Raw genomic sequence first — 13,248 nt, 5'->3', positions numbered from 1 at the left:
TCCTAATTTGCTGAGAGATTTCTTTATCATGAATAAGTTTTGGATTTTGTCAAATGCTTTTTCTGCATCTGTTGATGTGATAATTTGATTTTCCTTCTTTAGCCTGTTGATGTGATGGATTACATTAACTGGTTTTCAAATGTTGTACCAGCCTTGCATACGTGGGATAAATCCCACTTGGTTATGGTATATAATTCCTTTTATGCATTGTTGGATTTGATTTGCTAATATTTTGTTGAGGATTTTGTGTTTGTGTTCATGAGAGATATTGGTCTGTGTTTTTCCTTTCTTGTAATGTCTTTGTTTGGTTTTGGTATTAGGACAATGGTGGCCTCATAGAATAAGTTAGGAAGTGTTCTCTCTGCTCGTATCCTCTGGAAGTGATTGCAGAGAATTGGTATAATTTCTTCCTGAACGTTTGGTAGAATTCACCAGTGAACCTATCTGGGCCTGGTGCTTTCTGTTTTGGAAGGTACTTAATTTGTGGTTAAATTTCTTTAAATAGATTTAGCCTGTTCAGATTATCTGTTTCTTCTTGTGTGAATTTTGGCAGATTTTGTTTTTTAAGGAATTAGTGTATTTAATCTAGCTTATTAAATTTATGAGCATAGATTGTTGATAATATTCCTTTATTATCCTTTCAATGTCTATAGAAATCTGTAATGATATCCCCTCTTTCATTTCTGATGTTAGTGATTTGTGTCTTCTCTCTTTTTTTCTTAGTTAGCCTGACTACAGGCTTATCCATTTTGTTGATCTTTTCAAAGAACCAGCTTTTGGTTTTGTTCATTTTCTCTGTTGATTTCTTGTTTTCAAGTTCATTGATTTGTGTTCTAGTATTTATTATTTCTATTCAATTTGCTTACTTTGAGTTTAATTTGCTCTTTTTCTGGTTTCTTAAGGTGTAAGGCAGGTCTGCTGGTGACAGATTCCCTCAATTTGTTTGTCTGAGAAATCTTTATTTCTTCTTCCCTTTGGAAGGATAGTTTTGCAGGGTACAGAATTTTAAGTTGGTGAGGTTTCCCCCCACCACCGCTTTTTTTTCCTCCCCAAAGCCCCAGTACATAGTTGTATATCTTAGTTCTAAGTCCTTATAGTTCTCTGTGGGATACCACCGAAGCATGGCTTGATGAGCACTGTGTAGGTCCATGCCCATGATCCAAACCAGCAAACCCCAGGCCGCCAAAGCAGAGAGTACAAACTTAACCATTACGCCACTAGGCTGACCTCTGAACACTTTTAAATATTTTACTCCACTCTCTTCTTGCTTGCATGGTTTCTGAGAAGTCAGGTATAATTCTTATCTTTGCTCCTCTATAGGTAATGTTTTTTCCCCCTCTGGCTTCTTTCAGGATTTTTTCTTTATCTTTGATTTTCTGAAGTTTGAATATCACATGCCTAGGTATAGTTTTATGGCATTTAATCCTGCTTGCTGTTCTGTAAGCTTCCTGGATCTGTGTTTCAGTGTCTGACATTAATGTGGGGAAGTTCTCAGTCATTATTGTTTCAAATATTTCTTCTATTTCTTTCTTTATTTTTTCTCCTTCTGGTATTCCCATTACATATATGTTACATCTTTTGTAGTTGTCCCACATTCTTGGATATTCTGTTCTATTTATTTCAGGGCCGTTTTTTTTCTCTTTGCTTTTTAGTTTTGTCAGTTCTAGTGTCATATCCTCAAGGTCAGAGATTCTTTTCTCAGCTGTGTCAGTTCTACTAATGAAGCCTTCAAAGGCATTCTTCATGCTGTTACAATGTTTTTCACCTCCAACATTTCTTTTTGATTCTTTCTTAGAATTTCCGTCTCTGCTTACTTTATTCATCTGCTCTTGCATGTTGCCTACTTTTTCCATTAAAGCCCTTAGCATATTTATCATAGATTAAAAAAGAAATTCTTGCTCTGATAATTCCAGTATTTCTGTCATATCTGACTCTGGTTCTGAGACTTGGTTTTCTCCCATATTTACTGTGAGGACCTGGTAGAACTTCTATATGTAAAATTCACAATAGTGTGAGGACCCTTCCATGACTGCATCCCCCAGGGGTTTTTAACACTCAAATTTGTGCACGGTGCACCTCCAGCAATTCATTTGTTATAGGTCAGGTTTTCCTACCTTGGCACTGGTTCCCGTGGAGGTTTCTACTCATGGGTTTCTGCTCGGGTACGTTGTGATTCTCCGTATCCACCTGTCTGTCTCTCTTGTTCAGGGGGCAGCGGTTTGCTCCGTGACTTCACTTCCCTCACGGATCTAAGAAGAATTGTTTGTTTTTCAGCTTGTTCAGCTTTTTGCTTTTTGTTAGGATGGAGCAGCAACTTCTAAACTCCTGACCCACCAGACCAGAAACCAGAAGTTAGTTCATTTGTTTTATTGCCTATAGAGTATCTATTGTGTGACTCTACCACAGTGTATGGATTTATTTTATTATTGATGAACATTGTATCACCCTGGGTCTAATCAGGAGACAGAAATCGCACAGTGGCTTAAACAGGTGAAGTGTAATAGAATTATTAACTAGAACAATAAAAGAGTAATTTTAAGATGTAAGAGAACTCTATAAGGGTGCCATAGAGCTTTGGAAAAGTACCTAGGGAAGAACAAACCTGGTAGGAAGGCTCTCTCAACTGGATTCAGACCTTGTTAGAGAAGGTGTAGTTGCAGCCCACTGGATAGCAGAGATGTGTGCTGGTTTGCCCAGGCCAGAGCTGATGCACTGACAGGGAACAATCAGGAAGCAGCCCTCTGGAGCACTGGCAAGCCACAACCAGTGTGCAGGCCTGCACAGAAAGTGGAGGTGCCGCTGTGAGTAGGAGGCATGACGTGTCTTTTAAGCCTCAGAAACGAAATGGAAGACAAACCCCAGGGTGTGGAGTGTGGAACAGACCAGAGGGAACCAGAGCACCAGTGTGGGCGTGCCTGGAGCACACAGTGTGCTTGCTGTGGAAAGGGGATCACCAGTTCAGCATAGGGGTACAAGGTTGCCACCATGTGACTGGGTCCGAGCATCCCTGCACGTCTCACTCCCACACCACTGACTGATGATGCAGTTGCTGAAACTGCACCGAGAGCCTCTTCCTTCAGTGTCCCTCTAGCACCTCCTACTGAGAAAGTTTAACATTGTGCTTGCTGTAAAGGAAAATTGCTTAAAGCAACTCTCTCCTTTATCACAGAGCTGGTATTGAAGGATGAATTTGGAGTTGAGGTATTAATTGGTAAAGAGTACAGACATTTAGATTGTTTTCAGTTTTTCACAGTTATAGTCAATTCTGCAACAAGCATGCTTCCTCATATTCTTTTTTTTTTTTTTAAAGATTTTATTTTTTTTCCTTTTTCTCCCCAAAGTCCCCCGGTACATAGTTGTATATTCTTCGTTGTGGGTCCTTCTAGTTGTGGCATGTGGGACGCTGCCTCAGCGTGGCTTGATGAGCAGTGCCATGTCCGCGCCCAGGATTCGAACCAACGAAACACTGGGCCGCCTGCAGCAGAGCGTGCGAACTTAACCGCTTGGCCACAGGGCCAGCCCCCCTCATATTCTTTTTATATATATGTACAAAGACTGTCTAGGATTTATATGTAGGCATGGAATTGCTGAGTCATGGAATATACTGTATTAATTTTCAGAATAAGATTAACAGGTCAGTGGGCATGTGTATTTAATATGATGTTTGTTATATATCATCTGATTTTAAACTAGTATACTGGGACTAGGAGTATGTCTTTCTTAAGCCTTCAGCCCCTGTCACCCAGGGTCAAGAGCAAGCCCCACTAATCCACTCCTCTTTACTCCCTAATGCTTATAGCCTCCTCATCTCTATCTGCCTTGAATCCACTAGGGCTGATTTCATTATCCCTTATCCCTGTTTATGTCAGTCCACACAGGAACCCCCATGTACCTGTCCCTCCCATCTCCTACACTCTTAATTCGTATAAATCTCTGTCCCTTTTTCTCATCCCTCTCTGACTCTTGAAACCCTTACAGTATACTTCCTGGAATTCATAGTCCATTATCAGAAAAACCTCCTATATGCTTAATCTTGTTCTGATGGAATCCCGGGAGTGAGGGAGGGGTTAGAACACTGGTTATCCTACAGCCTTCTCAAGTGTTAGCTCTTGCCTGCCCTATAACTTTATACCATTGGCCCTGAAAGCACAAGTAGGTGTCCTCCTTGTCTTTTCATTATTCTCTCTCTCTTCTTTCTAATACTCCAACACCTTGAATCTTATACAGTTAAATTATATCACTTACTACCTACTGTTGCAGCTGTAAATATCTTAGCTCTTGATTACTGTTGCTCTTCAGTTCTTCCTCTCTTGTTCTTGATGATTTCGATACACTCATAGTTGATCCTTTCAGTTCTTGGAACTCCTGTCTTCCAGTGAGCTTCTCTTCCATGCCACCTGAGTCACTTATGCCCTACACCTATAGTTTAGACCTCACCTCCATAATTTTACTTTCATTCTTCCTGCCCTCTAGCACTACCTCCAGTCTTTCTGCCTTGTGCCATCTAGAATCCTCATCCCCCTAAAAACAATCATTTGATTCCAGGACTTCCAATCCTTTGAGACCCTTAAATATATTAAGTTTGAGATGCCTTCTAGACACCAGTGTGCGTAATTCAATATATTAGTCTTGATTTCAAGAGAGGAGTAGGGCTGGAGAGTGTCTGGAAGAGAACATGAGGAGCAGGATACCTCCCTGACCTCTAGGCCCAGTGTTACAAAGGAGTGTGTGAAAGCAAACAGTCCTCTCTTAAGAGAGCTGCAGGGGAAGCAGTGTCCACAGGGGACAGTCAACGTTCACCTACTACGCAAAGGGCTGTACTGTATATATGTCCAGGGTGCTTGGGAGTACAAAAATAAGGATACACTGGCAGCTAGAACACCAGTTAAGAGGCTGTTGCCATTGTCACGATGTGAGGGAGTGTTATAAATGGAGAAAATATATGAATATGAGAAAAAATTATAAGGTTAAGTCAGCAGGTATTAGAATTGATTGTCTCCAGATTTCCTGCTTGGGTGATTAATGAGTGATGATACCCTTAACTTAATAAAGGAATATTGAAGGGAAGAATAAATATAGGGGAAGGAAAAAGAAGATTCCAGAAATAAATCCATACATATATGGCCACTTGATTTATGACAGAAGTGACACTAGGAAAATTGGGTGTCCATATGGAGAAATTGAAAGACTTAGCTCTTACTTCACAAAAATCAATTCCAGATGAATTGTAGATTTTTTTTCAGTGCTGGTAAGGTATAATTGACAAATAAAATTGTAAGATATTTAAAGTGTACAATGTGATGATTTGATACATGAATTGTAGATTTAAATGTGAAAGATAAAATACTAAACTTTTAGAAGGTACACAGGAGAATACCTTTTGGGGGGGGCATCAGCATGAGGAAGATTGGCCTTGAGCCAACATCTGTTGCCAATCTTCCTCATTTTGCTTGAGGAAGATTATTCCTGAGCTATATCTGTGCCAATCCTCCTCCACTTGTATGTGGGATGCCGCCACAGCATGGCCTGACAAGCAGTATGCAGGTCTGCACCTGGGATCCAAACCCACAAACCCCAGGCCGCCAAAGTGGATCATGCAAACCCAACCACTACGCCACTGGACTGGCTCAATATACCTTCATTTTTTAAAAGGGCATGAAAAGATTAATAAATTTGACTACGTTAAAATTAAAAATTTCTAGTCATCAAAAGATATCATGAAAAGGCAAGCCACAAAGTGGGAGAAGATAATTATAACACTTAAAACTGACAAAGGGGGGCCGGCCTAGTGGCGCAGTGGTTGGCACATTGTGCTTCTGCAGCTGAGGGTTTGCTGGTTTGGATCCTGGGTGCAGACATGGCACCGCTTGGCAGGCCATGCTGTGGCAGGTGTCCCACATATGAAGTAGAGGAAGATGGGCATGGATGTTGGCTCAGGGCTGGTCTTCCTCAGCAAAAGGAGGAGGATTGGCAGCAGATATTAGCTCAGGGCTAATCTTCAAAAAAATAAAACTGACAAAGGGCTTGGATTCAGAACATTTAAAGAACTCCAGCAAACAAGAAAATAAAAAGATAATATGACTGAAAAATGGCTAAGAGACATAAGCAATCCAAATGGCTAATCAATACATGAAAAAAATACTTTAATCTCATTGTTAATTATGGAAATGCAAAATAAAATCACAGTGAGATACCATTATACATGAAAAGTGGCTTAAAGTGACAAAACCAAGTGTGCATAAGTATATGAAACAGTGGGAACCCTTAAGCATTAATGGTAGAAGTATGAGTTGGTACAACCATTTTGCAAAAACAGTTTGGCATTTTCTTATATAAAGTTTAAAAATAGACAAACTAGACAACAAAAGGTCACTTACTATATGATTCCACTTCTATGAAATGTCCAGGTTAAGCAATTCCATAGGAACAGAAAGTAGATTAGTGGTTGCCAGGGGATTAGGGGAGAGGGGAGTGAGAAGTGACTACTAACAGCTTAGTTTCCTTTTGGAGTAATGAAAATGTTCTGGAAGTAGATAGTGATGATGATTGCACAACTTTGTGAATATACTGAAAACCGCTCAACTGTACACTTTAAAAGGGTGAATTTTATGATATGTGAATTATATGTCAGTTTTTTAAATTGTATGAGAAAAAACTAAACTTGAGTATTTAGAGATACATACTTAGTTGGTAAAGCTATGAGGAAATGATTGCCATAGAAGCGAGGGTAATATTTGTCTTTATTGGGAAGGGGTGGGGTTTGACTGGAAGGATTATGTAGAGGGATTTTGAAAGATGGCATTGTTAATCTGGATAGTGTTTACACAGGTGCTTGCTATATAATTACATTCATTTATAACTAGTTAAACTGTGTAAGTGAAGCAACTGGTTCAAGGTCAACTGCTCTCAGTTCTGTTGGTTTGTTTATTTCATTATAACTTATTTCTCTGGGTTGGGTGATTACTTGCCTTTGAACTGTCTTATCCAACTGCTAAACTGCTTGGTAAAGTTGAAAATTTCAGGCCTGCTTGCTGGGTTGCTGGGTTTTGTATCAGATTTTTTGTCCTTTTGAGTCATTTCTGGCTGTTTTTAAGAAAGAGTTCTTCTCAATGGTGTGATTTTTCTGGAGTCAGAACTGTGAATGTAAGTAATTAATAAGAATCAGTTTAAATATTTTCTTCAAAATGTTAATATTCTAACATCTTAATCTTCCCCCAAAACAAGACCAATTCCAATTATTGATTTTATTGTCACTACCTTCATATTAATAATTTTGGCCTTTTTAAGGTAAAATGAATATTGGAGAAGTAGAGAAAACACAGTAAAGATAGCACAGACTTTTTAGGACTTAACATATGTGGTATAATAAACAATTTCTCTGGTCTTTATCCCAAGTTTCTGGCACAGCGCTTAGAAAAACCTTGGAATTTTCTGAGTGATAAGAGTGGTGTCTTTGTTATGCTAATGAGGCAACTCAGGGTGGCCCCCTAGACAGCTTCTGGATGGAGACTGGTCACTAGGAAGACCAGCCGCATGATTAGAAACTTGGGACTTTGGACCAGCCCGACATCCTGGGGAGGGGATAGGAACTGGAGATGGAGTTCAGCGCTGCAGCCAATGATTTAATCGGTTATGCCTATGTAGGGAAACCGCAATGGAAACTATAGGTGTACCACAGCTCAGAGTAAGAGCTTCCTGGTTTATGTGCTGAGAGGGTGACACACCCTGATTTCACAAGGAAGAGGGCACAAGGAGTTCTGCATTCCTTCCTTGACCTCACCTGTGTGCATCCTTTATAATAAAACTGTAATGATAAATATAGCATAACACCTTCTGAGTTCTCTGAGTTGTTCTAATGGATTATTGAACCTAGAGGGAGGAGGTGTGGAAGCCTCCATATTTATAGTAAGTAGGTCAGAAGTACAGGTGGCTGAGTACCTCCCTCCCCCCATGATTTATGACTGGTATGGGAAGTGAGGCAGTCTTGTTGAGGACTTTGCCCTCAACCTGTTGGGTCTGTTCTAACTCTATTTGGCTGGTGTCAGAATTGAATTGCAGTACACCCAGTTGGTGTCAGAATAGTATCTTTTTTTTTTTTCCAAAGATTTTATTTTTCCTTTTTCTCCCCAAAGACCCCTGGTACATAGTTGTATATTTTTAGTTGTGGGTCCTTGTAGTTGTGGCATGTGGGATGCCCCCTCAGCATGGCTTGATGAGCAGTGCCACGTTCGTGCCCAGGATCCGAACCGGCGAAACCCTGGGCTGCCAAAGTGTAGCTCACAAACTTAACCACTTGGCCACAGGGCGGCCCCAGAATAGTATCTTTTGAAAAGTCTATTGGAGCTTTGCCAATTAGAAGGAATGCTTGTTATGATCTGTTTATTATTTCTTCAGCTTCTAGATGGTGGGAATCTATTGTTAGAGAATTAGTATCAGTTTTTCCTTAAGTGTTGGTAGAATTCATCAGTGAAACATCTGAGACTGAAGTTTTCTTTTTTGGAAGATTGTTAATATTGATTTGGTTTCTTTAATAGGTTTTTTCTTTTTAATCCAATCTGACAATCTCTGCCTTTAATTGGGGCCTTTAGACTATTTATGTTTACTATTGTTGTTGATATGATTTGGTTTAAATCTATCATCTTCCTGTTTGTTTTCTAATTGTCCCATCTGTTTTTTCTTCTTTTGCTCTTTTTCTGTTTTATTTGGGGTTGAATGTTTTTTCTGAATCTGTTTTATATCCTTTATTGGCTTATGAGCTATAACTCTTTGTTGTTTAGTGGTTGCATTAACAGGTATATCTTTAACTTATCACCATATATTATACCACTTCACATATAGTATAAGAATAATACTATTCCATTTCTCCCCTCCTGACCTTTATGTTATTGTTTTCAAGCTGTTTATTGTCATATGTTATAAACCCCACACTACCTCATTATTATTTTTGTTTAAACATTATCTTTTAAAGAGATTTAAATAATAAGAAAAAATCTTATACATTTTCCCATGTAGTTAGCTTTTCCATTGCTCTTCATTCTTTTGTGTAGATCCATGTTTCTGCCTGGTATCATTTTCCTTCTGCCTAAAGGACTTTTTTTTTTTTTTTAACATTTCTTGTAGTGCAGTCTGCTGCTGAGGATTTTGTTTGGCTTTTTTATCTGAAAAGATCTTTGTTTCACCTTTGTTTTTTAAAAATGTTTTTGCCGGTGCAATCACTTCTGACACTAGTTACCCAGAATTAGGCCAAACTTTACAGGTTATGGGCACAATCCTCCACAAAACTATCATTACTTTAGATACCAACTGCAAGCTTAGGGGTTCTCAGACCACCCATAATTCTGACCAACTGGATACAAATTTAAGAGTTCCCACTACCTCCTCAGGTTCAATAATTCACTAGAATCGTTCACAGAACTCAGGAAAGCACTGTACTTACAAATACAATTTTATTATAGCAATAAAGATACAAATCAGAAGCAGCCAAAACAAGAGACTCACAGGGCAAGGTCTGGGAAGGCTCCACATGTGAAGCTTCCAGGAAGTGTCTTCTCCCCATGAAGTCAGGTTACACCACTCTTTCAGAACCAAGAAAGCTCACCAAAGCTTTGGTGTCCAGAGTGTTTACTGGGGTTTCATTATGTAGGCGTGATTGATTGACTCATTGGCTATGTGATAGAACTAAGTGTCTAGCACCCCCACCATTCCCTGGAGGTCAGACTAATATCAAATGGCTTAAAGCCTCAACCCCTAATCACGTGGTTAGACTTTCTGGCATGGCCAGCCCCCGTCCTGAGTCATCTCATTTGCATCAACCGTCAGGCCCCACCATGAATAACGAAGACACTCTTATCATTTAGGATATTCTAAGAATTTAGAGGCTCACTCCCAGGAACTGGAGAAAAAGGCCACAGAATTCTTTATTACACAATAGCTAGGTATAGAATTCTAGGTTGGTAAAGTTTGTTTTGCTTTCCATAGTTTAAAGATACTGCTCCATTTTCTTCTTGCATTGTTTTCAGTGAGAATCCTTACCTGTGTTCCTCTGTATATAACATCTTTCTCACTCTACCCTACCCATCCACCACCCAGCAGCTTTAAGAATTTTTCTTTTTGTCGTGATTTTTGAGCAATTTGGGTATAATGTGCTTTGGTGTAGTTTTCTTCCTCTTTCTCATGCTTAGGGTTCTTGGAGATTCTTGGATATGTGGGTTTATAGTTTCTTTCATCAAATTTGGAAAATTGTTATTTGGAAAATTGTTAGCCATTATTTCTTAAAATATTTTTTCTGTATCCCTCATTCTTTTCTCCTTTAAGGATTATTAGGCTGCTTGAAGTTTTCTCACAGCTCAGTGAAGCTCTGTTTTTTATTATTATTATTATTATTATTACAGTTCTTTTTTCCTCTAAGTGTTAGTTATTTCTGACGTGTGTGTTTCTATGAATGTCTACCTTTACTATGAGCACCTGGAATATTCTACATGTTCTACCCTATAACCAGCACCACACCTGGTCCTTGGAAGGCCAGTCTTTGTAGGACACTCATGCCCAGGGATTTCCTTGAGGCTATAGCTGGGTAGTTTTGGGAACCAAAAAAGACATCTAGCTCAACATGTCAAGGATCAAACTGAGGGTACTCGTTAATCTTTGAGATGACACTATTTAAAAAGAATGGAGATTTTTTAAAAAAGAAGGCCTTGATAATTCTGAGGAGGCCTGATCCTTATTAAAGCCTGGCTAAGGAAACAACTATTCCAAATCACTTCTCTCGCACCATGGTGGCCTCTGCTAGCCAGGAGATGGGAACAGATCATAGGGGATAGCCCTAGACCCAGAGCCGGTACTAGATTGAGAGCAGATCTACTGCATAAGGTTGTGCACCTCACTGAGACTCCCAGTCAAGGGGATAGGTGGAAGCTGAAAATGCCTCTTCCTAATTACTTCTCCTAAAGAGAGTGCCTTTATATAATTGATACAGAGGTGCTACATAGGGTAGTGTGGCATTGTTTGAGAGGCTGGTTTTCCCTATATCATACAGAAAGATACTGATTGCTAACCAGGCCTTGTTGGATGGAGATAATGGGAAACAATTGGGTGGCTTCATGGCATCTTGGAGCATCCATACCCCACACAGGAAACAAACTGTCCAAGAAAAACCCAAGGCATGCCAAACTACCAGCCCTCTGAATAACTACAATTCCTCATAGCTGATGTTGGTTCACAGAGGTGAGCACAGAAGTGGGGTGGTGGGCAAGGATGGCGGAGTGGTCAGTGCATCATGGAGTATGGTGCTTTCTTTGACATGGCCTTTTGGATAGAGACATATTGACAGCTTCTTCCAGCTGGGGCCTCCTAAATACCAGCCCCCAGCTGGAAGTTAGACCAGAAAAATATGGCAGGCTTAAATTCGAGAACTGTTGTGACTAGTGGAAAGGTAAGCACACAGTTTTGTTCAAAGCTTCTGAGCTGTGAGTTAGCAAGTTCCAGGGGACATATGAAAACTAATAAATAGATGGAGGTAATTCCTACATTGCAAGGAGGCTGAGCATGTTTTGCATGCTTGGGGGCCTTGTGTATGGACTATTTTAAGGAGCATTGCTCTCCTAAGTCCCTACCTGAGAACTTCAGTTTCCCTTAAGCACACGTATTTCTGGGTTGGCTCCTTGGATGCGGTGTACAGAGATATATGTATAAGAGACTTTTGGACCAGTAGTCCTGTTGCCCTTTGAGAAATATTTTAGTATTTGGCTGTGCCGTCTGCGCTGAATGAGTTCTTCAAGGTTTTGGATAGTTGAGTTAACTTGATTAGGCACATTGGAGTCTGAGGTCTTCCTAGGAGAGCAGGAAATTGGCAAGTTGCTGCTGGATCCAGAATGAATATCTGAGAGACATAGATGGCTACATGCAACTTAGGAAGAAAGGAGAAACCTCTGGGCTGCCAAACTTTTACAAAGAGATAATCATTGAACTAATGTTGGGCCTGAAAAAAATAATCATATGTGCTAATTGCCAATGCTAGGGGAATATTTCTTCCCTAAAGGTCATCTCCGCCCTCCTGAGAAGCAAACCTCATGGAGGGTTTCTTTTCCTTTCTCTGTCCGCAGTTAACAGTCCCTTGGACAGCCCCCGGAATTTCTCTCCAAATGCACCTGCTCACTTTTCCTTTGTTCCTGCCCGTAGGTAAGTTGATAGAAAACCTCCTCTATGACTGCCATGTGTGGCACTTGCAAGAATGTCAATTAAATGTCACCTTCCTCCTTTGAGGCACTGCCCTTCCAAGTGTGTTACCTGAGGTACCAGCCATCAAAATTCTTTCCCTGCTTTCCTTGCCCAGGTCATTATTGTCTTCTTCAAGTTTTGCTTTCTAGATGCTCTAGATATGTGTGTTTGAATGTTGGAATGAGTGAGTAGATATTAGAAGTAGATATATTTTTATAATCCTAAGCACAAGTCCCTGGTTTCCTGAGGATATGTCTTAAAACATTATACTCTTGATTGAGAGCTGTCTTGGCATGATAGATGAGAAAACGGGCTCTCCTCCCAGGAGGACCCAAGTTACACTCTTTGTCCTCTAATTCAACCACTTGCAAGGAGCTAGAAGGGGCCTTATATTCCTCTCTCCTTGGGGATAAAGAGACTGGAGGGTCTTCACTTATCCTCCCAGGAATTTAGAAAGATTTGGTGCATTACAGAGCCATGTTTATATTCCTCCATGCATTTCACCCCTTTCTGGAAGTGACATAAACTTATCTCTGGCCCATAGTAACAATCCTGGCAGGTCAGCCTATTGCAGGGTAACACCTGGCCTCTGGAGAGGTACCGAGCTGACTGAGATGAGTCATTCAAACCACCTAGCAAGGTTCCATACACAAATGATTTACTGTTCAGAACATTTTCTAAAATTTTCTTGGCAAACTTCATGTTCTTTGATTTTATTTTTAAAGATATTCTTGGTTAGCGTCAGTCTCTGGCGTTGAGACCACTAGAACAATCACAGCTCCAGATTTGGAATCTTTAATAGATGGAGAAAGATATATACAGCTAGAAGCCAGAGCAGTTTGTATACTTAGATGACTTTTTTTAAAGAGAGAAGATAAAAAGAGCAGATTCCTTGAAACAGCATTAACTCACTATTCAAATGACAACTCAAAAGAAATCCTCCCTCTTCCTCTCCAGGATTCTGTGTGACTAATTTGGGTGCCCCTCCTGACCCAGTTGCCTTATTCAGAACAAATATCATCTGAGTTTGTC

General features: G+C 40.0%; 1 protein-coding gene across 11 annotated transcripts in view; it reads left to right on the top strand.

Moving 5' to 3' along the window:
• MAST2 (microtubule associated serine/threonine kinase 2) overlaps positions 1-13,248 on the top strand; it is a 210,882-nt gene that overhangs the window by 163,476 nt on the left and 34,158 nt on the right. For all 11 annotated transcript variants that reach the window (XM_044770697.2, XM_044770696.2, XM_044770698.2 and 8 more), the window contains one exon: positions 12,102-12,177. In XM_044770697.2, the coding sequence (XP_044626632.1) occupies positions 12,102-12,177 (76 nt within the window). The remainder of the gene's footprint in view (positions 1-12,101; positions 12,178-13,248) is intronic.

The sequence above is a fragment of the Equus asinus genome, chromosome 5 (genome assembly GCF_041296235.1).
Source record: "Equus asinus isolate D_3611 breed Donkey chromosome 5, EquAss-T2T_v2, whole genome shotgun sequence".
Taxonomy (NCBI): domain Eukaryota; kingdom Metazoa; phylum Chordata; class Mammalia; order Perissodactyla; family Equidae; genus Equus; species Equus asinus.
The sequence above is the reverse complement of the archived record's forward strand: the minus strand, read 5'-3'. Positions and strand labels throughout refer to the sequence as shown.